At 42.5% G+C, this 27,871-nt stretch overlaps 2 protein-coding genes across 2 annotated transcripts in view; both read left to right on the forward strand.

The window, feature by feature from the left end:
• DHX15 (DEAH-box helicase 15) overlaps positions 1-7,046 on the forward strand; it is a 46,257-nt gene extending 39,211 nt beyond the window's left edge. Inside the window, exons 13-14 of the mRNA XM_055727251.1 lie at positions 5,081-5,250; positions 6,481-7,046. Of these exons, the coding sequence (XP_055583226.1) occupies positions 5,081-5,250; positions 6,481-6,598 (288 nt within the window). The 3' untranslated portion in view covers positions 6,599-7,046. The remainder of the gene's footprint in view (positions 1-5,080; positions 5,251-6,480) is intronic.
• A 14,399-nt stretch (positions 7,047-21,445) lies between these two features.
• PPARGC1A (PPARG coactivator 1 alpha) overlaps positions 21,446-27,871 on the forward strand; it is a 372,938-nt gene continuing 366,512 nt past the window's right edge. The window contains exon 1 of the mRNA XM_055728102.1: positions 21,446-21,637. Coding sequence (XP_055584077.1) covers positions 21,551-21,637 — 87 coding nt within the window. The 5' untranslated portion in view covers positions 21,446-21,550. The remainder of the gene's footprint in view (positions 21,638-27,871) is intronic.

Raw genomic sequence — 27,871 nt, forward strand, 5'->3', positions numbered from 1 at the left:
CCTTGGATGTGTTTGTGCACTGTCGGTTTGCTTTATGTTACTCGGCATGAGACTCTTCCTCTAATAGGTATTTTCCTGCTGTGGATGTGGAACTGCACTGTTGGTACAGGTAGCTTTTTGGTCTGCTGCTCGGGAGCTAAAGATCTGGCTTTATATTTTTACTGTGAACAGAGTAGTCGGCTCAGAGATGAAAATTGAAGTCTCCTTGGGCTTCCGTGATCAACAGGTGATTTACTCACCCCCCTCACCCAAAATGCCTAACAATTTTGGGCTGAATCAAGAGATAGCTGTGGTAGACCTGTTGAAAGCATTTGGACTGGAAGCCATTTCAACAGCTTCTCTTTTCCTTTGATGTGTTTGAGCCCATTTTATTTTGAGTTTTTTTGACTAACCTCCGTGATAGTGTGATACCTGTTTGACCTTGAACTCTGAACCTTCTGTCATGAATTCCATGTTGTTTTGAGTAACCTTCAGTAGAAAACTTCTAAATACTTAAAAGCTATATTATGTACCAGAAGCTGAAGTATTTAAAAATGTAGTCTGTGTGCAAATTGTACCCTCTCTAAGCAGATACTTAGGCTTTGGCGCTTGGGGGCTCTTGTTCAGAAAACCTGAGTAATGAAATACATGCATCGTTCTTTGTCCTCTTAGTACAGAACATGTGTGGAATTCTGTCTGAGCATTTGCAAAGTATGTGCAAGTACATTAGATAGTCTCTGCGTGTAATGTCCCAAGGCCTGTGAGCAACACATGGCAGAAGTGGATTCTTTGAACTCTAGTAGAAAAAACAGCAGAAGCCATTGTTCTGAAATAGTTCTTGACGACTGCATTGTTTTATACTTTGATAATTGCAGGGCGTACTAAAAACAATCGTAAAATCTTCCTGTGGAAATTTCTGTACTGGTCAAGACATGGTTGAAGTTGCAGTGCAGGCCTATATTAACTACTGAAATAGTACTAATTATATAATTAGTACTGAGTACTGTAAACTGCCTTCAGCTGTGTGTCAGGGGCTGATAAATGTGCAGTGACAAATCATTTCTTTACCGTTCATATATGAATACAAACTTGAACTCCAGTAAATTTGCTATAGATAAGCAAAGGGAATAGTAGAATTGTTTAAAACTGAACAGTTCTGTGTGTAGAAGAACTTCTGGAGGTTAGATACTGACAAGAAGTATCTTATAAAATTTTTGTGCTGTGTCCTCAGTTTCTTCCCGTTCTTATAATGGAAAACTTACTGGCTTTTTTTCAGTAACTGTTTCTATATCACACATCAGAATATGTGAAGTATTTATAAAATAGAGCAAGAGTGACACTTGCAAAATCACTAAGGAACTGCTCATTGAAAATAAAATACATCAGAGAAATACTGCTTTCACAATACTTGGACATATCCTGTCTTAAGGGATAGGGACTGGAAAATTGTACACCTATACAAATCTTAATTTGGCAACAAAACTCAAGAACTAGGTATAGAATATTTTTTATTGAACTATATAGAGAAACTAAGCTTACAATTTTTAAACATTCAGACATTTTTAAAGTGTTAATAGACATGTAGCTGAAACAACTGTATAGTAAAAAATAATTAAACTACGAGAAGTAAGGTAAGAAAACTTAAAATTGCATTGGAAAAAGCAAGCAAATGCCAAAGATGGGTCATCTTCCTTCTAGTGATTTTTTTTTGTAACTGATATTTGCCATCTGTCTTAAAGAACTTAAAGAACTTAAGTTTTTATCATTGTATTTCCAGTAGTGAAGGCAGAACAAGAATTGATAGTTGAAAATTTAAGTTAGAATTTAAAGGTCCTGTGGTGTCTTCAAATGAAGCTTTGGAACCTTTATTTGGAAGATGTGGCTTAGTCGCACACAGGGCCACTACAGAGGATGAAATTAAATGACTTGTGCTGTACAGGAAGTTACATGTCAGACAACAGGACTGCTAATTAAAATCTCCTTCTTGCGGCTACACCAGAGAACCATGGTTTGGGTCCTCGAGGTTCAAGGATGTGTGATACATGATAAATAAGCACAGGTATACTTAAGACTTCAGAGGAGAGCGTGTCATTCTTAATAAAACTGTGTGACATCCTTGAAACCTCTGTTAGGAGAACTTGGAACTGAAACTTTTTCCTCTGGTGGCATGTGCCATGGTGGCCACCATGCAGTGTGGGTTTTCATGTTCATAAAAGCATTGCAGTTGTCTCTAAATCATCAGCAGGTGGGCTTTCCCAGTCTGCAAGGTAACCTGTTGCAGAGACACATCAGCTGTCTTGGCTCTCTATTGATCCTTTTAGTCACGTTTGTATAGCTCCTTATGGTGTGCAGTCAGTAGTGTCAGTGACTTTTCTCTCCATTTACAACCCCATTCTTTGTTCAGGTAGCCTAATTCACAAACGTTTTGACACAAATACATAATAGATGGACATGATCGAGCTGAGGGTTCAAGCGTGTTCCCTAGTATCTCTCATACTACCAATATTGATTGAAAAAATGAACCCATTTCCTAGACATGCTTTGTGTCTTCATACTTTCATGTTCTTCATGCTCTGAAAAACATCACAGAATCATGGGATGGTGGGGTTGGAAGGGACCTCTGAAGGATGTCTGGCCCAACCACCACTATATTGTATTTCACAGGCGCCGGAACTGGGTGCTTGCTGCGGGTTCAGAGTAGCATGTGTATATGCTGCCTCCCATGTGTCCTTGTTCATTCCCTTTTGTCAGCCTTAGTGCTTGCCTGAGCCCGTTGTAAATGCTTTTAGCATATTGATCCTGCAAACCAATTATACCTTTAGAAAAGAAGCAGCATCGGCTTGGTCAGCTGTGCTGAAACAGCTCAGGCCAGGGGGGAGCAGGAAAAGGTAATAGCTGAGAGTTAGATCATCATTGCTTGCTATGGAGCCATTGCTTCACTGCATGTGTTTTGCGATAGTGTTGCCATTACTGAACCTGAAATTCTGTACTAGTCTATGCACTAACAAGCATACTTAATAAAATGTGTAAACAGGATGAATATTGTGCTCGGTGCTAAGGGTAGCCCAGGACTGAAAGAAGTTAAAGTAGTATGTAACCACTTAAATGTGACTTAAATATCCCTGATATCCATGTTCTAAGGAAATGTTTTTTTCTTAATTGGTGTTACTCCAGCTGCTGTCCTTCCCTGGAAATTAAGAGCTAACTGTACTTTTCTGTAGCACTTACTTTCTTTGCGTATGCTTAATTAGTTACTTCAGAATCTTTTTACGTGTTTACTTTGCATAATTCTGAACTATGAAATACAACTTCCTACTATCATTATAGATGATGTGGAAAAGGAAATTGTATGTATTTGGGAAAGCTAGATGAGAAGACTCTTCTATTGTAATACATGCGAGTGAGGCTGAGGTACTGCAAGTAAATTGTACTGATTTAAATTTAACAGCATACTGTTTTTTAGACTGAACCCTAAATAAATTAATTCTTCTGTCCTTTTATAGGAAGAACAGAAATTGATAAAGCACGCAAATATTTTTGTATGGCATGCTTTTATTTTGATCTGAAAAATGAAATTGATTTTTTGGAGGGGAAAAAAACACCATCCCCCCCAATTCCTTTTTAAAAAAAAAAAAAAAAACAAAAACAAAGCAAGCATAATCCCACAGCAACATATGTGCTGTGAGCTGTGATTGTGCTAGGTCTGTGACAGATGAGTTTCTAGTCTAGTCTGGTTTGCAGCTATACTGCTATTTAATTTTGCAAACATTGGATTGAGTTGGGTGAAATTAAGCCTAAATCGTTACAGACAGCGCACTGTTAATCTCCATTTAGAAGAGCCTGTGTTGGCTCCCCAGACTTGAAATAAAGTAGCAGTGTAATCTCAAAAATCTTGGGCGAAAAGATTCGCAGACTTTAAATACTTTGTTCCACTCCTAAAACATCTTCTGGATATTTATGTCATAAGAGAAGCACACTCAAAATATTTGTTACTAAGGAGATATTCTGACTTAAAATTTGAGGTAACTACTGCTTTAGAAATCCTGGGATTTTAATCTAATAGATAGAATTTAATTTTGACTAGGCAAAAACCAAAAAAGATGAGAGGAATTAAGAAAACAAGAAAGTGCCTATATTAAAGGAGAACAGCTAAGGATGATTAATAAAAATGTATCTTTTCAGACATCTTTCAGCCATTGTCCATCTTGCTTAATCTTTTTACAGTACACGTGTGTGTGTATATGTAATGAATTAAGTACTGAGGTCATCTTGAATTACCAGTATCAAAAGGTTAATTTTAGTCACCTGTTCTGTTAGATTAACTGTTCTTACAGAGGATATCTGTCTAAGGATAACTGTCTGCTTTACCAAATCTTAATGAGCTAGGTATCGGAGTATCTCAGCGAGGTAGGCATTATTCCCTTTCATAGAGCAAGAAGCTTAGTCAGAGAGAGGTTAATCGATTTTCGCCAAGGTCATAGCACAAGTGTGTTGCTGAACCTACATTTTCCAGCTCTGAAGCTCATGCTGTAACAAGACTGTTCTTATTTCTGACATACTAAACTTCCTGTTCTTACTGGACTGACATATTTTTTTCAGGCCCACTGTGTGAGAGGATTTGCAGAATAATACGTGCATCAGTTAAATTACTACTGAAACACTGCAGTAATAAAAACTTGAAAGGGTAACGTTGTGGCTTACAGGTCCCACAGTGGCTGCAGCAATGAAGTGCCTGAAGCAGATACCTGTGACTTTGTGTGGTCTTACAAACTTGTCCAATAAATATTCTCTTCCAATAATCTGTTTGCATTGCTGTTTTTCTAATAATGGTTCTTCTCTTTGCGTGACAGGTGTTCTTATATGTTGCTTGAATTGTGTATTAGAATATACACTTAGCATGGCAGTTAGCAAAAACATCTGGCATCTTGATTGTGACTATAAAAAAGAACCCTGAATTGTTGAAGTGGTCAAGTAATGTACCAAATTTAGATGAGGTTTAAAAGTCGGGGTAGTGTATTTTGTATAGAACACTTAACAGTCAGCTTGAAATCACTTCATTTAAAAATTGCCTGTGGTAACGAAAGAATGTCTTTTTACTTAGGTGGCACATTTGGAACGAACAGGGCATTACTTAACAGTGAAAGATAACCAGGTGGTGCAGTTGCATCCCTCCACTGTCCTCGATCATAAACCAGAATGGGTGCTCTATAATGAGTTTGTCCTCACAACAAAGAATTACATCCGGACATGTACAGACATAAAACCAGAATGGTAAGCCAAAAGTTTTAAAACAATCATGACCTACTGTGAAGCACTTTTTTTTTTTTTTTTCCTTTTTTTAACCTCAATTTAAAAAAAGTTCCTTTCACTTTTCCTGATGCTGATATTATCAAAATCATTTGGGGCATGGCAATGGCATGGACTTGAGATCTTGTAACTAAAGGTTTTCTTCATGGATACTTGTTTCTGTCTGTGGGAACTGAGTGTCAAACTTGGATGCTCAGGCTCTGTATGCAGTGCACAGAGAGATGCTTGACCTAAACCCTGTTACTTTGGTAAGCCTGTTGGGGATGAGCAGCTTGGAGATGCGGTGTTTGGGGATATGTACTAGCACCCGCTTGTGTACCCAAGTTAAGAGGTACCAGTAGATGCCTTTTGTTCTCAGGATCTAGTACCACTCTCGGCAAATGTCAAACTTTTCCAGAAGGATCTGAACAGGATTTAACACTTTCTTAAAACATGAAGGAAAGAGGTGGTAGTACTAGTACAGCCTGTCTTGTCATAATATTTATTCATCAATAGAGTGTATATCAAGGAAATTAGAAGCCTGATCCTCTGCAAACAAGCAGAGATCTGAATAGGCTTGCCTGTCTTAATAGCTGTACTTAAACTGCCAAGCTGTAAGCTTTGGGACGTGGGAGGCTCTTCAATTGATGATAGAATTGTGCTGTTGTGTGGAAAGAGTTTAAAGATTTCTAAGCTGGAAAACATAGCATACATATTGTCCGTAGTATTTCCGTGGAAAAATGTTTGAATCCTTCCTTAGAAATCTTTTTCTCAGCAAGTGCTGTATAGCTTAATGCAGGATCCTATGGCCTTGGTTGCATTTTTAAGCTTGCAACAGTTAAGGCTGAACTGTAGTCTTACACAGGCGGATATTTAGGTGGACTTCTGTGGCTTGGGGACTTTGACATTTAGCAGCAGCTCCGTATGGGTTCTTACAGCATGTACTGAAGCCACAGTGTGGGCCTCTAAGGGATGTGAGGCTGGATGGGAGCATCGTGCAAGACTCAAGTGTGTGCTTTTTTGCTTTGGACTTGGGTGTTTGCATGGGATGGGACTGAGATTTAAATGTGTGTGTAAACCTTCATTAATGTTAGAACTGCAGAACGAGCTCAAAATAATGGATAATCTTTGTTTCCCTTGGTTCAGTTGCAGAATTTCTGTAGGATGCATCTTAAAAGTTTGAGTATTAGTAACAAACTTTTCCTTTTTTGACAGGCTGGTGAAAATTGCCCCTCAGTATTATGACATGAGCAATTTTCCACAGTGCGAAGCAAAGAGACAGTTGGATCGCATCATTGCCAAACTTCAGTCCAAGGAATACTCACAGTACTGAATTTATGCTTTGAACTGAAGTTATTCAGAGGACAGCTTTAAGAGATGAAATGTTTCAAAGTTCAAGTTGTGCTCTTCACTTTGGTTCAATAATGGCCTTTATTTGAAAGCTTTTTAATTTTTCTTTACAGTAAATATTCCATTCTGATTTCATAAATTAAACATTTATGCCTCCCTTTTGTGTTGACACTGTAGCTCATACTGGAAAAGCTGATCAATGTTTTGCAGTTTATTGAAAGTAGTTCTATATATAACAATGTTATAAGCATTTCTTTAGAAATGGTTGAAAATGCTTCTAAAAATGTGATTATCGACCATGGTATGCATGATCGTTGTAATTGTTGACATTCCTTTTAGAAGTTGTGAAATGTTACAACTTGTGCTTATGTAGACACAATCTTCGGCTTCAGTACAAAGGTACTGACTTCAATAAAGTCTATTTATACTAATTTTGTGCCACAGTATGTCAGTATTTCTATTGTTTTGATCAAAACATGAGAAGCCATTTAGTCTCCCATTAAACTGCTGTTTTATTGTCGTGGCAGTAGTTTAATATTAAAATATTAAGAGTGTGGATGCTTAAGCAGCACAATTACGATGACATCAATAGAACGCATACAATGTTGATCCCTTGCAAACTTGTTTAAATTATGTAGGAAATTGTTTTGAAAACTAAATGCATGCAGATGTTTTTGGAGAATGCTTTCTTCAGACATATGCCTAGATATTTCTTGGGCAGAACTGTAGTGCTGTGTCCTGTAAAGTGAAGTGTCTGTGGCCAGTTAGAAGTGACCCTGCTGGGCCATGTTCGGATACAGTTTAAGATCGACATAAATAATAGCATAGGTGACACTGAGGTCAAATTAGATGGCACCTTTGTAATTTTGTAGTGATTTTTAGTAAAATGTGACTTGACAGCATTTTCAGTTTGGGAAAGCTAATCCTGTGTGGAATTTATAGTAGGAGTTGATCAGAGAGAAGGCTGGAGCACCTCTTCTATGAGGACAGACTGAGAGAGTTGGAGTTGTTCAGCCTGGAGAAGAGAGGGCTCTGGGGAGAAGACACTTCAGCAGCCTTCCAGTACCTAACGGGGGCCTACATGAAAGCTGGAGAGGGACTCTCTACAAGGGCCTGCAGCGATATGAGAAGGGGTAATGCTTTCCCTCTAGCAGAGGGTAGGTTTGTGTTGGACATAAGGAACAAATGCTTTACTGAGGGTAGTTGAGCCACTGGAACAGGTTGCCCAGAGAGGTGGTAGATGCCCCATCCCTGGGAACGTTCAGGGCCAGGCTGGACGGGGCTCTGAGCAACCAGATCTAGTTGAAGATGTCCCTGCTCGAGTCAAGGGGGTTGGACTAGCTGACCCTTAAAGGTCCCTTCCAACCCAAACTGTTGTGTGATTCTACAGGTTAACGTACTTGGTCGGATTTCAGTTTTTCCTTTCCCTGGGGTATCCTGAGACTTGGTCCCTCTGGCAAAGAGGAGCTGGAGCGGTTCTTGCTGAAACAGGTTCCCCTTGGAATGGGAGCTATGTGCTGTCATGCTGTGAGGCTGGAGCGAGAATAGGTTATGTTTGGAGAGCTGGCAACTAACCCCAGACTAATAATATTAAGCGCTGACGTTTGGAGTATCCTATTTAAATCATAGCAGTTGGCTATAAAAGTATGTGGAACCAAGTAGTTTGAGTATTTTCTTTTAACTCCAACGCTTTTCTAAACTGGCACTTACGATGGGGAGTAAAGAACTTTCGAAAACTATTTTGTTAGCAATGAAAACAGTCTTGTGAAGGAAAACGTGAGTTTAAATACAAAGTGGGGTTTGAGTCTGCCTCAAGTTTGATAAGCAATTGAGGGAGTGGGGGATCCCCCCCACCTCGGGCATCGTGGGGTGGGTCTGGACTTTCATGCCCTGTGGAATAATTGTCAGTAGGAAGGAGGAAGGTTGACTCCTCATAAAATGTTGAATTGGATTGAGTTTTCTGACTGCAGTTGCAGGAGTTGCTATTTAGAACATAGGCGTCCTGAACATCATAAGCAATTTGATTTCAAACTAGTATTCAGAAACATACATAGGTTTTAAAAATTCCTGCTCTAGGGTAATTCAGGTTCATTATGTTGGGGCTTCCTGATGGCTTGCTTATCCTCCTTTTGGGGGGCAGGGGGGGCTACTTTGTGCAATGCTGAAAAAAAAGGTTGCTCCCCAGGTAAGGGTTTGTCTAGTAGTTGCGTGCAGCCTTCTGCTAAATGGTGTAGAGCCACCTTCTGTACCACTTTCGCTAGTTATGGCAAGGTCCACAAACAGCCCACTCTCAGCATGAAATCCCTTGCGGACCCCAGAACCAGCTGGCGTGAACTGCCATTGCTTTGGTACTTGCGAATGGGGCAGCAGATGGCTGTGAGTGGAACTTGAGGCGGGAGAGACTTTGGCCTGGTTTCCTTTTTCTCTTTTTTTTTTTTTTTTTTTCCCTCCCCCTTCTTTAATTGTCATGGCCCAAGCCCAGTTTGTTGGTATGACAGCTGACTGGGCTCTTTCACACTCCTCTAGCTCTGCTACCAGGAATGCAAATACTACAGGCCAAATTAATGTCCTCTGACAGCTGTGCAGACCTGCCATGTTCCAATTAAGCTGGTGACACCTGTGCAATCCACCTAAAGGCACTGGGGTGCACTGGTGTCACTGGCTTAATTGGAAGGCTGTCAGGTGTCCCAGCTGCTGGGGGTGGGTGGGTGGGGGGGATGGGGGTGCAGAGCAGGCCCAGTGCCCTCTCCCCTCGCAGCAGTGGGAATGCAAGCTATGGGAAGCAGCTTGGCTGTTGGGACCACGAAGGAACCTGGGGGCTAGTGCCTGGACAAGGTACCAAAGCTCAGACTTCCGAGGAATCTAGTGGATTTGATGCTTCCATGACACTGGTGTATGTCATCGTGATTCCCGGGAAAATGCTTCTCTTACTGAAGAGGTGACAAGCAAAGTGCTTGCAATGCTTTAAGTTTAGGACTAAGGCGTTTTTCTCATACCAGGCTGTGCGTGTGCAAAATACACAGTTGTTCCTTCACTAGCGATCACGTAGTGGAGAATGGCCCTAGGGTGGGAGCGTCTTTGTGCAGGCAGCACGCGATCACTGTTTGACTATGCAACACGGATTTCTGACAGCTGAGGGCATTTAAGGGTTTGGGGCAGGAACACGGAGACTCGGGTCACTGTGGATACCTCAGAGCGAGTGTGAATTTCACTTTTTTTTTTTTTTTTAAATGTAACTTTAGAGCCATAGAGCAGCAGGAAGGGAGCAAGTTATCTTAAGAAGTAACTGGCCCACTCTGAAGGAGTAACAGGACAGTGTGGCTTCTTGGGAGAAAGACATTTTCTAGGTCCTAAAGAAATACTGTCAGGGACCCTCTTAACTACGGTTACCTCAGGGATACAACAGATGCATGCAGAGTAACTTGGTTTTGAGAACAGCCCTGTTTTTTCATAAATTACTTGAAAGGTAAAACCTTATTCCCATTTTTCTGGTAGAAAAACAAAAACCCGTTGCCTAGAGAGACAAAAAGAGACCGAGGAGAGGGAGGAATGAGGCTGTTCTATGAGGGTGTGAAGGTCACTGCCTCCTCCTTAAAGCAGTTACAAACACGCGCAGCCTGCTCATCACCAGAGCTTTGGTTTTGGCTGCTTACGCTGCAATAAATGGGAGGAAAAGTTGAAAATCGCAAAATGTGCGAGAGTTTGCCGGTGTTAAAAATTGAGCTTCCCACGCATTTTGCTCTGTCAAGTGCCACAGCTGACTCTAAGACCCTGTGGCTCTTTTCTGCTGGTCTGTGGAGCAAGGGATCCTGAATCCAGTACATCAGCTGCCCCAACCAACTTCAGCTGTTTGCTGTTCTGCCATGTTCCCTGCCTTACTGATGTTCCTTCAGAGCATTCAAACTAGGGTGTAGGCATGCTTGTTTCGGAGCACTGAGAAATTGCTCCCTTAGGATTAGTTGGTTATCTGCTTTAGAACAATCTAAAAGGAGACACAATGCTTTGTTTACTTAGTGATTTATTTTTTTTTTTAGCAGAGAAATTCTGGTGGTTTTTAAAAATACGTGGTTTGTATAAAATAAGCTATTTATAGCGCGGGACTTTTGAAAATACAGAATGGATTAGATGATAGGAAAACAGTACTAAGTGGAAGGAGTATATTTTTTGAAAAGAAGAGAGTCTTCCATCTTAATTGTGCTTCTATATAATACCTCAAAGCAGTAAAGGGCTAACGATGTGAGGTAATAAGTATGTTTAGGTTTGTTAGATATAGTTACTGATGACTGAGTACATAAAGCTGTGTTTAGTGATTTACCTGTTAACATTACGGAGACGTAACGAAGTGACCAGTTATACTGTATTTAGATTTGTAGGGATTTTATAGCATTCAGGATTTTTGTCTGAGAAAAGAATGAACGGTGACTTCATGCTTTGCCGTGTCTTGATGTCATAAAACTCCCCGAACTTTAGCGTTTGGGAGATGGGTATGTACGCCAGCGCAGGAGGCGCGCTGGTGTTCCTTTGGGGGTTACAGGAATGTGTTCACTTGGACCGGTGTCTGCTCACTGAAGTTACAGAGCTGTGGGTGCAGGGCCGGCACTGCTGGTGTGCTCCGTAGCGGTTCGGTCAGCTTTGCGTGACAGAGCGACACCGTGATTTCTGATCACCTTCTGTCCCTTTTTGGGTTGGGGCTCATGAAAAAGCATCAGTTTGTGATGTGTAATTTTCAGCCAGCACTGCTACACAGCGCATATTGGAAACTGCTAATTATTTGCTGTAAGAAATGCAGCTTAAAGCAAAAGTGCTGAAATTAGCTTTCAGTATGTCATTTAAAAATATACCTGAACAGAAGTCAAAGGGCAAAAAATTTTCCTCCCGTCTGGTCAAGCTACAATTATTAATTTGTAATCAGATTGCTGTAGTTTTCTTCATTTTCTGACAATTTAGCAATAAAAAGCCATACCACACCATAATACTAGGAAGCAGAGAGTTTAGTATTCTAAAGTACATGAATCACTTACTGTAATTGGTAAGGAATAGCCATTTGTCTTGCTTTTAGAACAGCTGAAGGTTTTAATAATAAACATCTTATACTATTAGAAGTGTAATCTTGTATCAGTACTCTGTTGACCTTTTGAAATTATTTAACTTCAGGACTATGTATGTGACATAAGATTTATGTGAAGCAGAGAGGGAAAAATGATCTACTTGGTCAACCTAGTTCATTTTTCTACTAATACATCTTACACTGCTAGCTTGCTTTTGTGGTATGCTTCCCAGAACTGTTCTGATACAGAACTGGGCATTGGTCCCCAGTAATACAAATATTTTTGAGCTTGAAATGAGCAGCTTTAAAACCAGGATGAAATCATTATATGAGAGCCTTTGTTCCTCTTTTCACTTTTCCTTTCGCAAATGACGAGTTTGGGCTGCCTCTAATTTGCACTGATGGGTTTGAGATAAGTGGCTGGCATCAAGGAGATCCCAGCTTCCAGTATCAAGGGATTTAACTAACTATGGTAACAGCGGTAAAACAACATTCCTGTTGCAGCGGTAATAGACTAGTTCTGCTGATTGGAGTTGTTCTAATTTTGCAGTTTCAACTCAGATATGCTAGCTTCTCAGGAACGCTGAATGTATGTTGGACATGATAAAATAACTTTCATTTGTGTACATCTTGGCTCTGAGTGATTCTTTTAAGTTTTTTCAGCTATGAAAGCTATGCAGTAGTTATGTTGTATAGAAAAATAAAACACAGCACAAATTAATGTTGAAATAAATATTTCCTGTGGCTCTAAACATTTATTATTTTGGGTTGGTCTTATTCTTTTAGCTAAAGTAGACTCTTGCCTTCCATTTGAATGCAGTGTTTATTTTGTAAGCATATGGCATTAATGGTCCCAGCCTCATTGCTTTATGTGTTTATTGTTTATGCTGCTGGAAGCATCGAGCACTTACTGGGCTCCATAGTGGAGGGGGGTGGCTGGTGGACCTATTTCCTGACTGCTTTGTCTATTTAAATATTCAGCCGTGTAGCGAAACCGCTTCTGCTTCTGTTAGTAAGTAACCAGTTTTATCCTCAAAACCACAAACTTTCCAGCTTCATGAAGATGCTAACGTTGACTATCAAAATTCATGTGTGATTTTAAGGAATTACAAATGAAATTCCACCTTTCAAACCTTAGAATGGTATCTTTGAGGTGCTTTCGTTTTGCATGTTGAATAACAAACAACTGACAAGCCTTTTACTGTGACAGGGATAGTATTGTTCTTTTTAAAAAATTAATGCCCGGTGAACACTTCCTGAAAGGCTTACAGTTTGTACAGCAGCAGCAGGTTAAAAGCAATGCGATTCACAAAATGTTTCAATGAGCAGCTAGCTGTCCAAGAGGGTATTGACAGCTCTGTTCCAACAGGTTTCTGGGTTACGTAATATAATGGAATTAAACTTCAATTACTGCTACTTTTACGTACTTTTTTTTAAAAAAAAATTAAGAGCAGAAATCAAAGGTAAGAACTGGGAAGAATTTTAAATTCCAGTCTTGATGTTCACAATGGTATGTACCCTGTTTGTTGAAAACAGACATCTCAGTTTGAGTAAATTTATGGACAATGAACAGCTGCTCCCTATAAGCAAACCGGTGTTAAAGAAAAATCCATACAAGAATGGAAACAAGAACATTAGATTTATTTATTTCATTTTGGATGTTAGATCAGGGCTGTGCTTCATACGGTTTTGTTCTAAAGCTCCTAGTTGGACTCGCTGCTATGTAAATCCAAACTCTTGATTCGTATGTCTCGATTCATATGTTCTCTGCATTCTTGAGCATTGTCAAATACAAAGTTAAACAGTAATGTGGTGATAGAGCGGTGATTTTTCTGCAGCCTGGAGAAATCCTGCTTGTTTCTGGAGGAGAGTTACGAAAGGAAAAGCAAATAGGAAAATATTTAATTATATGAAATGGTAATGGCCTACTTCATGATCTTCCTAATGATGTTTGTTCTTCACACGATTGTCTGCTATGAATGTTATTTTTGCAAGTAAAGCTTAAGAATCCAACAGTTTGTAGTCTGCTGGCTTGATATGAGACTAATGTTTAGATCTCCCATTAGGTACTGTGAGGTCTCAGAAATTAATTTGCTTTTTTTAGCAGTCTCTTGATCAAACTGATTATAAAAACAACTTTATCAGTGCTGGGTTGTCTAGACTCTAGACTCGGAACAGAACTTCCTAAATTAGCAACAAAGTCAGCAGCAAATCTTTGTTCTTGCTACTTCTGAAACTTCAACGTTAAAAAGTAAACATTTGCAGAGACATTCTAATTGCCTTCCATTGCATGCAATTCAATCTGGTTTAAGAGAAATGATTGTTCATTCCCTTGATTTTGGACGATATGTAAACAGAAAGAACATGTGCTTACAAAAGCTGCAATACCGTGTTCGGTACAAAAAAATGCCTACCTAGGTTTTCTCTTAGTGAGGGTTGTTTTTATTAATTGGATCAAATAGGATGATGTCACTGAAGAAATCAAAAGTTAATGATCTGTCAAATCCTTCTGAAATAATCTGTCAATTATTTCTGAATGTTTGCTGCCTCTTTGCGGCATTTCTTCTGTAAAAATGGAATTCTGTATTGATCAACGCTGGTGCCAAAACGGCACAGAGTAACTGCTCAGAGACGAATTTCGTCTTTAAGCGCAAAGGTATTTATTTCGTGCAACGTTGGGGAGCTAGCCGATTCGCACTGGACAAACTAGCTCCAAAGTTTTCAGTGAAAAGTTAGGTATTTTATACAGTTTTGTGAGAGGTTACACAGCATCTTTGCATACATACTCATTTGATTTTGACACCCAATCATTCCATTCACAATAGGTGGGATCTAGGTGGAGTAGACCTTTCAGTTTTCTTTGTTCAACAAATTCCTGACTTGATGGTCTCCTGATCTCCTTCAGGTGCCCACCTTATCTCTTCTAATTATTCAGAGTACATTCCTTTCTCAACACAAACAGAGCATCACCCAGAGCATTGTACCAAACTCATCCTGACTAATCTTTTTATTTTAAGACCTTTTTCTGTTTCAAGGCTTCTTGGAATTTCGCAAAAGATGGTTAAATGCAGTTTCCCTGAGTTCTACAGCGTATGATTGGGGGTCTGTCTTCCTTTCTCCTCCGTGTTCCTCCCCACACAGTACAGTGTATAGTGCCAGAGGAGTAGCCGAATATTTTGCATGTCTGCAATATACTTTGTGATGATGAGGTGCTACTCTTTATCAATCAGCTTTGCATAATGCGCTGAACGGTGAAGCCTCTTTTTCATTATCTGAGCAATGACAAGAGATCTCATCATATCTTTCAGTACATTCGTTCTTAGATGACATCTTTAAAATGATGGATAAAATAGTGGTGAGTCTGCTCTGTTTATATCACTCAGTATTTTGCTAATGATCTGAATGTATCCAGAAACAGGCAGAATAGCTGTGGGCTTTTGCTCAGATGTAAAGATACTTAACACTAGAGGCAGAGACTCATGACAAGCCAACCATTATGATTCCTGCTAATTTGGGTTATTCTAGGATTCCCCACCTCCCCTTTGATTAGTTACTTCATATAGTTACTTCATAACTATAATCACAGAAGTCACGGAAACATAATCACAGAAATGTCATTTTGGGGAAATTATAATCTGATAGGGCTTTAGTAATTTATTTACATTGTTAATTGGTGGTGAGACTATAAAAGTTATAAACTACCTCATAAGTTCATGCCTGTCTACATTTGAATGGCATGTATTCACTGGTGGTTATTTATAATTTTGGGGGTATTGAACTGATGGAGATTACTCACGTTGAAAAGCTGCTGGAAGGCCTGAACTAGGAATTAAATTATCATAGTGGTTTCATTTTGTTAACAGTCTCATTGAAAATATCTTGCTTGCAGGACAATCAAACTCATCAGTGTTCTGCTCTTCCACTTCAGTAGACAAAGTTTTAATCAGTGGCACACTTGATCTTGCAGAATTCAAGGAAAATAATTTCCTGCATTTTTGAGATGAGCAAAAATTCATGTAATCTAGCTTTTAAACTCCTGGCACTTTTTTTCATTCTTTTTTAAATAATCAGCTTTACTTCATTCAGTTGCCTATTTCACGTAACTTCAATTATCGAGATGACCCAATGCTTAGATGGGATTAGCTCATGGATGAAGAGCAAGCAACTGAATCTGAACTCGGGCAAGGCAAATAACAGACTGACAGCAAGATCAAAACATTTTGGAAAATGTACCGTTTCCTCTGAAATTGTATATTTGCCATTGGTCTTTGCATTTAGATGGCTTTAGAGAGCCTTGGTATTCATTTCTGATGGTCTCACATAGCAGTATTTAAAAAAAAAAATACTTTTCTACTGTCCTCTTTTTCATGGAGCTGCCATCCTATCTTAGGGGTCAGTCATCTAGCTTCAATTATCTTTTTTTCTTTTGGATGAAGCACAATGGTGTATGGAATCTTCACCATCTAGCAAACTTACAAGAATGAGTTCTGTTCCAGGTCTTGGGTTTGGGTGGTTTTGTTTTTTTTTTTTGGGGGGGGGGGGGGGTGGTTAGTTTTGGTTTTTTTTCCAAGACTCCTAACAGCCTGGACTCAACTCTGGGGTGAAGACCATGAGGGCCAAAGCCAGTGCCAGCTATTTCTGTGGTGTAACCGAACTTTCCGAAATAAGGGTAAAGCTTGTCTGTGCAGTAAGCGTGCAGTAGCGGTAAGTGTAAGACGGTATAACGAATTGCAACAGTAACTAATATACTCATCTAGAATCTCATCAACCTTCTACTTTCATTGCAAGGACCATTTATTTGAGAGTTTCTTCTTTCACCGTACACAGCAAAGACTGCAACACAATACCGCTGCCTTTTTGATGAGAGGGAGAACAGGGAGGTATTAGTCACCTAATTTAGTGCACTGCTTGAAAGGGTTCCAGTATTACAGTGGTATATGCAATCATGAGAAGTATACTGGACATAACTTCCTATACCACCACCATTCAGTGGATGGAAAGTGTCAGTTTTCTGATCACCAATGTTCAGTTTTCTGAATGCAGTTTTCTTTTAGCAGAACCTTGTATTTTTTGAATGGTGGTGTGTAATTGAAGTTTGGGAGTGCTATCTGGGATACTTCAGAAAAACTGTATTTTGGTTAATCTCGATCTGTTATGCTAATACTGGAAAATCTGCACACGTAGCTCTTGCAGTTGAGGTTGGTGAATCCAAGGTGTGGAATTTGTTCTGGGCTCTCCAGGTCTCTCGGGTAGCTTGGAACTGGTCTAGCCGTGGGAAGACATGAAAAAGGACATCGGGATTTTAGCTAGAATACAGTGAGAATTCAATAAAAAAAAAGCAGAACACTGAAATGATGTTTTGAAGGTGACCATGGTTGCAGTGTTCTCATCCACTGGTGGTTTCGTTGTCAGTTATGTCTAATCTTACATTTTTGTATTATAGACACAAGTAATCTTGAAAGTTAAATAGAAACCTAAACACTCTGGAATCTCCACATATTTCTGCTGTAAGTGGGTTTTTGCTCCTCCGGGGCTAATAGCTTTTATAAACATTGTCTAACAATGTTGCTTGACTTTTCCAAGAGTCTGGTACTTAAACTGTTGATCTCCTCAAATATTAAAAGGATGTAATGCCTAGCTCCAGAGGTGTTCATAAAGCAAAATGAAATCATTTGATGGAAGGTGCTAAGGAAGCTGGACTTTTAAAGCCTTTCCTCTTTAATTTTTATGGACTGTCTTAATTGACTTTAAAAGGCTTTTATGTACTTATGAATAGGCTAAGTAGAAATAGTCTTCTTTTTCCACATGCAAATAAGATACAGGGACAGCTTCTAACTTTATTTTAGAATATCTGATATAGGCTTTTCCCCTGTGAGAAGGGATTTTCAGCTAACAAAATCTAGTAAAGTAAGGATGTTAGATGTCTGCTAATGCTGAAAACCTGAGAAAAAACAAGTGTCTATGGTGGATAAAAGAATAGTACCCACAAAACATTTTGAGGTATTTATGATAGCAAGCTTTAAAAATAGTGGGAACCACAGCACTCAGTTGAGATGCTACACTGATTATTGGAGGGACAACTAAACTGCCTGAACAAATTGTACAGCCATGGAATACCGCTTTGTGTTGCAGCATCTTAAATTTAGAGGCTGCAGCGGAGTCAAATTCTGATCCCCCTGGGACCACTCTGATACAAATCTGTCTGCTTACATGGAACATGTAAGTTGAAGATGAATCTCTTTTCTGTCTCAAATTCTCCATATGCTTCTCAAACCAAAGACCTCTAGAAGCCTTGCTTTTCAGAGAATTTCTCAAGAGAGAACTATGTAAAGAAAAGAAAGAATATTTCATGATGCTCTGGCTTTTGCCTGGAACAGTGGGGTGCACTTACTCCTCAAGATGTCTCTCCCCAAACCTGGCATTTGGTGATACCAGATCTATTGTTGGCTCAAAGAGCAGTCCATGGCCTTCATCTTGTCTCTGTGTACTAGCCTCAGGGGAATGGGGGTTATGCTGTCTGTGAGAAGACAGGACCAGTCTCAGTTTGAAAACTACACCCAGATTCACCTTATTCCCATACCAGACAGGCTTTGCATTTTTATGTGTTTTTCATTTTAAAGAAATATTACTTTTGCTTCCAAATCATAACATGATAAAAAAGTCAGCCCTTCGCCCTCCCCCCCAAAAAACAAACCAAAACAGTTTCTTGTTTATTTAATGGACATTGAAATTCTTTTAAGTTGAAAACATGGAAGCAAAGAGCAAACTAAATTAAATTCTAGATTGTATTTAACAAGACGCCTTTCTAGCTGCTTTGCTTTTACTTAGTACTCTGGCACATCCTAACTGTGCAGTAGTATGCTGCGTGCATCTCTGAAGAGATTTGAGTAATTTTCTCTGTTCCACCTGCACCAGGCCTTTTTCTTTCAGCACAGATGGTATATTAATGGTTATCCTGAGGTTACTTTTGTTATTCAAACATTTCCTGGATTTTTCTGTTTCCTCCACCCCTCACCAATCCATTCGTTCCAAGTTCCTTACAACAGTTTATTTTATTTTACCTCCACTTTACTCCTTCCTGCCCACAGGACTGAATATGCTTTAGCACCTTCTCTGTGGAGCTGTTAGCACACTGGGATGGGGTATTAGACAATGGGTATTTGTGAATTTTATTATGTTTGGTTACATACTTATAGTAATAGAAGTATCATACAAAGCTTTTTTGCTTCATCACTGACATCACAGTAACAATGATGTTAGTGTGCTAAATCATGCAATAGACAAACAGATTACTAGCCATTTCAGTAATGGCTGGTTAACTGAAAACATCTACAAAGGGTCTGGAGGAGCAATACATAACACTGTAAGTAAGTTCTCAGATGTTGTTTTGTTGGCAGCATAAGTGTGCTCTGCAGAGGCCTTGAATAGGTTCAGAGTAGTTCACAGCTATAAGAAAAGACTACAGCTGGATCTCTATTAGTAACTGATCACTGTGCAATTAAGCTTAACCTCCTACCAGTGATGGTCCCCCAGCGGCAACTCTCTGAACATCAAATGAAGAGATTTTGAGCTAGAGCAAATGGTTAACAGCAGGATGAGGAACAATATTTGAAGGAAAAAGATAAGAAAACCCCCAAACATTTAAGAACCCATAATCTGTTTTAAGACTTTTAAAGAACATTGCATTGGAGGGGCAGATAGTATGTCTGTCTGTCATTAGAAGAGAGGAAGTAGGTAAATGTCACTTACTGAAGTGTATAAATACGTCAGGTATGGGGCGGGGGGGGGGGGGGGGACAGCGGGGGAGAGAAACAAAAGGAGAAAAGGGGGGGAGAGAAACAGAAAGGAGAGTTCAAACTGTACGATTTTCGGTTCAAAACGTAGGAATTTTGGTTCAAAACAGAGAATTTTATAGTGAGAACTCTATTGTCTGGAAAGTTGAAATAAATTGTTAAACCACATGAAGTTTTGTGGGCCACTGATGAACAGTCTTAATGGGCTGAAGTCTCTGAAGGAAAACACTGAAGAAATTCGAGAAACAAATCATTGTGGACATAGTGACCACCTTGTTTCTGATGTAGTTTCCATAGTCTGTTGCTGGGATCCTTCCTGCTGTATTGTTACCTGGTTTAGGGCAGGATGAAAGGCTCTTTGACCTCGTATAGAAGAGAGCTGCCTGTCAGAGAGGTCCCTCTGGATGATGAATTCAGGTATTCTTGGCTAGTCTTCATTCAAATAAAGTCAACTCACATCAAAAAGCTGAGTTTCTGCTACACTCAGGTGTGTTTCATGGCATTCCATGCTCATTCTGCATTCAAAGACTAAAGAAAATAAGATTTCCTTGACAAACAGAATGGTCAAAGGATTTAATGGGTATTACTAAATAGTGGTTTCATTCAAATACCAGGTGAGGGGGAGTGAGGAGCTTCAGTTGGCCTTTGATCAGAGCTGTGCCAGAAAACTCTCTAGCCTTTTCCATTGATGACTATGGGATGTTATGACTGTGCTGGGTGCTGCTCAACAAACCACTGGCCCTCCCAGTTATGACTTGCAAGCAAAACCAATATTTTTTAAAATGAAAAACATATAATTCTTACAAGAAACAGAACAATTAGTCTGAAAAAGAATTGACACCTACGTTATTTGCTTTGAGTTTTGTGGTATCAGTGTTAGTCGATGAGGAAAACGTTCCCCTTGTCAGAGGACTGTGCTCAGGGTGCTGGGTGTGCAATCATTGTAAGCAATAGCCTAGGAACATGGTCAACATAATCCAATTTATTTCTGCTGATTGCTTGGCAAACATTTTAAAATCATTACATTCAGTGCGGCTTCGCTATGCCCGATGAACAACCTGAGGAGGGCTTGCGGGCCGGCACTGCCGACCTGGGCCGCCTTTGCAGGGCGGCGTTGTGGCCAGGGCGGCGGCAGGCGCGGGCGGCTGGAGGCAGGGCACGGGCAGGAGGGAGCTCACTGACACACTTAAAAACAAATATAAAAAAATAACCTTCCGCCTTTCTCCTGCTCCTTGAAAACGGGGTGCTGAGGGGGGAAAAAAACAACCCAAAAAAGGAGAAAGCGAGGGAAACGGTGCCTGACGAGACGGGGACCCGCTGAGGACTCTGAGGCGAAGTTTCCCGCCGGTGGGAGGTGGCGCCCCGCCCCCTCAGGCAGCCGCCGCGGGGCGGCCCGGGACCGGGCTGCGGTGCCGCGTGTCGCCTGTTCCCGTACACCCCTCACGGGCCGCGGGTCCCACGCTGGAAACCCGGCTCCAACTTTTCAGGCGCGGTGCGGCACGGCTTGGCTCGGCGCGGGGCGGGGCGGGGCGGGGGAGGCCGGGCCGCGGCCGTGGAGGGCGGGCCCGCCCGTGGCGGCGCTGCCCCGGCGCGGCGGGGGAGGACGCGCGTCGCCACTTGCCCGCTCCTTCCCCGCCGCGGTGCCGTCGCAGGCCTTGCAAGCGCCCCCTTGTCTCCCTGCGCAGGCTGCGCTGCCGAGCGGGGACGGGCATGGGTGGGGATGGAGAGGGCGCCTGGCGCTGGTGATTCAGTGCCGGGGTCGGTAGCACAGCCCGGCCCCGGCGGCAGCGGGGTGAGCGCGCGCACGTGACGCCGGCTCCGGCGCCTCGGTGCCTCCACAAACAGCCGCGCACACACACAGGCACACACACACACACACACACACACGCACGCACGCACACGCGTTGCCCTCGCCTACCTCCAGCCGCGCTCGCTCCCGCACGCTCCCTCTCGCACGCACCGCGCGAGCCGCCGCCAGGGCGAAGCTGTCGGCACACTCCGCGGCGGCAGCACCGGCGGCGGCGGCGATCGCGCAAGAGGCAAGAGTTCGCGAAGGCTGCTGCGTGCCTTCCCGAAGAGGTTTTGCGCCCAGAGGATGGCTGGCTGCGGGCTGTCGGAAGACGCTTGCTTCTCCTCCTTCTTTTACAACTACACCTCCTCCTGGGAGACCTCCTACAACCAGGTAAGCGGCGGCCGGTGCCGCGGGGCGCGCTCGCTGCCGCTGCTCCCGCCGGGCGCCTCGGGGGAGGCGGAGGTGGTGCCGGTGTGTGCGGGAAGGGTCTGGAAGTGTGCCTGTTCAGCGCGTGGGGGGCACTCGGGAAAGGAACGAGAGAAAAGGGCCTTTTCTCCGTGTGCCTTGCGGCCCCCTTCCCTCCGCCTCCACCCCTCCCGTGAGCAAGAGGAGCGGGAGGAGGGCCGAGGAGCGGGAGCCGTGCTGCGCCGAGCGCTGCGCGTTACGCGGGAGCAACTCGGAGCACCACAAGGCAACTCGAGCGAAGCGGCCCCGAGCCCCCCCTCGGCCGCGCTCGCCGCCGCCCCCGGCGCTCGGCGGGTCCCCGCTGAGGGCGGCCAGACGAGTTGGCCGAGGCGGGGGGAGCGGCGTGCGGCTGACGGGCTGGGAGCGACGGGGACTGGCTCCCGCCCGTGCCCCTCTCCCTCAGCAATGGCTGCATGTGCGTTCAGCCTCGTAATTTCGGATCCTGCCTAGGTGAAAATAGTTCGGCTTACCCGTCTCTCCTTCTGATTCCGCGCCCCCCCCCCCGTACTTAACTTTGATGACTGTGCAATGCAGAGCGCGCAGCCGGGTAACGCCGGCCCCTGCGCCCGGGTCGGTCCCTCCCGCCCGCGCCGTGGCTCGGGCCGCGGGGGGCGGCAGCGGGGCGGTGGGGGAGAGCGGGGAGAAACCAGAAATCGCGCCTCGGAGGTAGAGAGCTATTCTGGGAGCCTCTAAAGCGTCTTTAATTAAATAACTGTTGTAGTCTGCTGCCCCCGCTGCTTGTCTGGTGAAAGTCTACAGGCAACTGTCATTTATAAACTACATCGGTGTGTGTGCGTGCGTGTGGAAGGGGGTTGCTGGTGCCGGCGTGACAGGAAAAGTTGGGCAGCGGGCGGCAGCGGGCTGCGACCCGGGGGAAAGGCACCGCCGCGCTGTGGAGGCGGCGGAGACCCGCCCGCGGCCCCCCAGGCGGCCCGGGGCTCGGGGGGGGCGGGGGTCGCCTCCCGGTCCCTCCTGCGGGGAGCAGTGCCCGCTAAGCTCACGGAAGGCCCCGCAGCACCGGTGTCCAGGACACTGACATCCCCAAAGTAGCAGTCGCCAGTTTGAGGTTACCCCTCACAACGAGCGGTCGAGAAGCCGCGCCTCCGCCCTGCCTCCAGGAGTTAACGGCGCCGAGCGGCGGGGAGCGGCGCCCCGCCGGCAGCGGGGCCGGGGGTCGGGCCGTCGCGGCGGGACACCGGAGCCCTGGCGGCCGGGTGGCCCCCGGCAGCACCGAATAAATAAATACTGATCTCTGGTGGCCCGGGTGCGAGCGGGTACTTGCCGGGCCCACCTCGGAAGGCACCGCACCTCGTGCTGGGTGAAGCCGCCTGCCGAGTTTGCCGCCCCAGTCGTGGGGGGAGGCTTCCTAGCGGGGAGCGAGCCAGGCTCGCTTGCGCTGAGGAGGGGGGCGGAGGGTCCGTGCGGGGAGCAGAGGCACGTATCGAGCCCCGAGCCGCCGCTCAGTGCTCTCCCGAGCGCGCCGGAGCGCCTCTGGCGCGATGAAGTCGTCAGGTGCCGCCGGCGGCCCCGCGCCGGGAGGGGCAGGTGCGCGGGTGGCGGCCGCCGGCAGTGCGGTGCTGGCGGGGCCGGGCCGGGCAGCGGCTGGGAGCCGCCGGGGGGCCGCCCGCATTCACGGAGCCGCTCCCCAGCGGCACGGCGCGCCCGGCTGCCCGGCGGTGGCTGCGGCTCAAGTTTGTTCCGCGCTTACGGCGCGGGGTGGCTGCCCGGCCGGTGCTGCTGGGCCCGCCGCGCTCCGTGCGCACCGGCTGCACGCACCGCTGCCGGTGCGTTTGCATGAGCACAGAACGCACGTTACCCTGCGGAATACCGAGTCCGCGCAAGTAACTGGGATTTTAGAAGGGCTTATGGCTGGTATAAAAGGCAGGCTTTTTTTTTCTTTTTTTTTTTTTTTCTTTCTCTTCTTCTCCCCTCTATGAGGACTCCTTTGAAACCATCGGAGGAGGAAAATGGTTAGGAACGCAGACAATAAAATCAGGTTTAAACCAGTTCCTTTATCTAAAGTTAGTTTCATTCTGTAGCGAAACAGTTGTATGAAAGAATGGCATTGTGAAATGATAGGTTCCCTTACATTGCTTTTCAGGAGAGAAGCCCGTATCACAATGGAAGCAGGAAGAATTACTGACAAATCCAGAGTTGATCTGTACTAAATACCAATGTTGAACTGTATCTGAGGGAAAACGGGGGAGGCAATTCAGGATGCAGAAGGTCTGTTTATAGAAGGACTATATAAACTGTAGGATATATACACAAAGTTGAATTAAATATGCATGATTAGAAAAGGAGTTTGGAAGAAGGTGTAATCATTATATAGCATTACAATGGGAACAGATGAACTTGCAAGACCTTCCAGGGTAAAGATGAGAAGAATTTTTAAGATACGTATTCTTTCTGGTGCTCAAGGCTCCTTTCTATTTTCATCTTTTGCGTATTACGTTAGCATTTGCATCAGTCAAATTCACCAGCCGAGGATTAGCAGTAGATGTTAGTCTGAATATGAAATCAAAATGAATATGGGATTTTGCTGCAAATAGATTTTTCTTACAAGTTTTAACACTTAAAAAGGCAGAGTTGGCTTAAATTTGACAGTCAGCCATATTTGTGTGTTTGTTTTTACCTGAATTGCATCCAGGGGAAAAAAAAAAAAGCTTGCAAACCATTTCTTCTTGCTAAATATAGCAACGTAGCTGAAATAGAATTTGTTTTGTATACTCTGTTTAAAACAATACAGCAAACAGAAAAACTTTGAAACAAAGTGCTGAGATGAGAAGATGGGTTGACTACCGGAAAAATAGGTTTTTTATTCCTAGATCAATATGATGCACTCTCAACATCTAGTATGAGGTAAAAGGATCCCTTGTATAATATCAGTAGCGGTTCAGCCATAGCTTACTAAAAGAATCTTTTCCTGCCTTCTCAAGAATTTAATGAGAGTATAGGTAATCAAAATAAGACTTAGTAATGGAACCAGTCAGGTTAAAGAGAACAGTGATTTCTTCTAGAAGCATAAAATACTATCTGACAGTTTTGAAAGCAGAGGTAGAAGATTTGCTTTATAATGCAGGAAGGTTGAGAGATACATTTGAACTTTTATATTTTTGATGCATTATTGCAGTTCATTTTTAAGCACAAGATCATATGCGTGGTTTGTTGGTAATATTCTTGGAAGGAGCTTTTTCCATTGTATATTAAATTCCAAAGTGCATCAGAGGAAAGCTTGTATTGGAAAAATGATGCCTGGAAACTTTATGAAGTCTGTTTTGAATCAGTTTCTGAGGCAGTCTTCTAGAGAGTAAGGCTCTATATAAATAAGACTTTTTATTACTAAGGAGAACTCCGAGAAGACTGACCATTCTCCTGAAGTTTGCTGTCTTTTTTTGCAGTTATTTTAGTACAGGGACTTAAGCATTATGCTAAATTCTAGACTAGATAAACTTATAGACTTAAATCCTGACAACTATGAATTGTTGTTGCAGCAACTTACCTGCATTGTCTTGCCAATGTGTGTAAACCTGAGGCAGAGGAATATCCAGAAGATTTCCTGTTGATTCATTCTGTGATCTGCATTTTTAGACTGTCAACAAATATTCTACTTTTAGTTCTTTATTTTGTGAATATGTGTTTGCCGGAAATGTCCTGAGTGTATCCTCTGGCTTACTGAAATTCTCTTTACATCTGTTCCTTAATTAGTAGTCATGAGGAAAGAACAGCTATTTCTAAGTACTGCAAAGAGGGTATTCAGCCTTGCAAGAGCAGTAATATTCTTGGGCATAACCTGTCCATGCTGAACTGGCAGCATTATTTGTATTAATTATTTTTCACTCTCTAGTCCAGAACTGGATACGTTGTTGTGTTACTAATCTATATGGTTGGGAAATGCTTGAAAGCAATTTGAAATGTAGTCCGTGAATGAAATCCTATGATTAAGGTATACCTATCTGGATGCTTATTTTAATTTGACCTCAAGAAAATCCCTGCAGTGTAGAAGTAACATGAGAGTATGCTGCCTGATCATGGCCATTGTTTCAGAGATTTTTTTTTTTTTTTTCCTCCCTGCAACACTCAGCTGAGGTCTTGTTACCTGGCATCATCTCTTTGTCCTGTGTTTTCAAACATGGCAGTACATTCATGGTATTCTGTGGATATAAGCATGTCGGTGAAAGATTAAGCTAAGAGCCAACTTTGTGGCTTGGCTCTTTGTCTTTATGTATGCCCCAGGGACAGAAGTACCCCAATGCAGTCAGAGCTTTCTGCCAGTATTTTTGGGGAGCTGGACTGTGTAGTATATTGCTTCTACGCATCTTCCTCTTCTAACTAGAGTAAGTCCAATGGCCGTTTCAGTTTGGCCCACAGCCGGTGAGACTTTTTAACTTATTTTTGTTCCCATCACTTCTGGATATTTTTTGTTGTTGGTTTTTTAGTTATTTGAATAGTAGAACTTGGAGTCTCTGCAGGTTTGGAAATATGCTGGATGAGTTTGTGTTAATGCACTGCACATGTATAGCATTTACTAAGTATGTGTGTGAGAATGTTGAATGAGAGACCCTATAGCGATCTGCACAAGATTGGGCAGTGCACTTCATGATTTTTGTAGACTTTTTTTTTTTTTAATGGAAAAAGACTCGGTTGGTTGTTCTACATTATTTGGCTGTGAAAACCATTGGAATAAAACCATTATTCAGCTTCAGCTATATTTTAACAAAGCTTGTGACATCTCTGAAAATTAAAAGGACACTGTCAATACTAAATTAGTTGAGAAAAAACATCAATCCTGGTTTAGTATTAACATAAAATACTTGGTAATTAAAAAACCCCAGTTAATCCTGGATTTGAATCTTTCCTGACTTTTCTATACTCAAGGGGTATTGTATGCTGGCACACAAAGCTGTGAAAATGGAACATAGCAAAAATGAAAGTGAAACTGAAGAGACCTCTTTTCTTAGCATCCCAGCAAGAGATACACAGAAGGATAATGAGGAGGATGTAGTTTAATAAAATAGGTAATAGACTAAAAAAAAGTTAAACATGATTCTCTTTCTTTCAGAGATTAATATTGTATTTGATCATTCAACACAGTAACTTTGAGAAGTGTTTTCTGATGACAGTCTCATGTGGCAAAAAAAGCACAGTTTAAACTGGGTACACACCATCTCCTCGTGCCCCAGGGCAAAACAGCTAAATAGTGGTACAGTAGAGCACAGTAAGTGTGAATTTAAATCGCATGCAGAAAATGGGCAAGATGTTATTTTTGTGTCTTAGTTTAGAAGAAAAGTCCATGTGTAAGTTGTAAGTTACAGTTATGGCTGCGATGAACTAAGGCATTTTAGTGCTTTATACATAAGACGGGATTTTCAAAAATACAGTTGTGTTCAGGCAAAAATGTCAGTAGTTCTAGCAATGTGTTCTGTAGGAAGAGGGCAGGGAGTTCTTAGCTGGTCAAATGTTCATGTGGTCTAAGCAGAAATGTAAAAGTGCAGGGTTTGCATTGGAATGAGAATGGGGTCATCCACCCTTTGTACTCATCATCAGGGAAGCAGAACCTTCTTCCAGAGAGACCATAGGAAATCAATGAGTACACTTTGCTAGTGTAGAGATAAATGTGTACTGCAGAAGGGTATTAAATATAAAAGGGCAGCAGTAAAATGATTTACTACATGAAGCAGTGGAACTTTCTGTTGGTCACCTAAAAGGCAATTTTCAATTTTTGATTACATAATTGTATTTTTTTAATACTAATAACTGAAAAAAGCTGGCAAATCTGCTATTTTACAGGGATTTGAGGTACATAATGTAAGCTAGGAGAGGCTTGTTTACAAATGGCAGTTTATTTACAAATATATGCATGTTAAAAAAATCTGGCATTTATCATTTAGATTATTATAATCTGATCTAATTTACCAAAAGTTAATGGTCTTTTAAATGTTTTTTCCTGAGGCAGTGTGGATGCTTGCGATCCAGTTTGTCTCGCCATGACCAGAAGGTATCACTGAGGGATACCAGCACAACGGATGCACGTAGGAGAGAACCTGACGTACATTTAGGTGTAGAGGCTTAATGAAACGTGGAAGAGCAGGTGCACAGTCCTAATGTGTCGTGGTTTTTTCATTTCCTCTGATGTGTCTGTTTGCTGTGCGAGCATAT

The sequence above is a fragment of the Falco cherrug genome, chromosome 1 (genome assembly GCF_023634085.1).
Source record: "Falco cherrug isolate bFalChe1 chromosome 1, bFalChe1.pri, whole genome shotgun sequence".
In the NCBI taxonomy this organism is placed as follows: Eukaryota; Metazoa; Chordata; class Aves; order Falconiformes; family Falconidae; genus Falco; species Falco cherrug.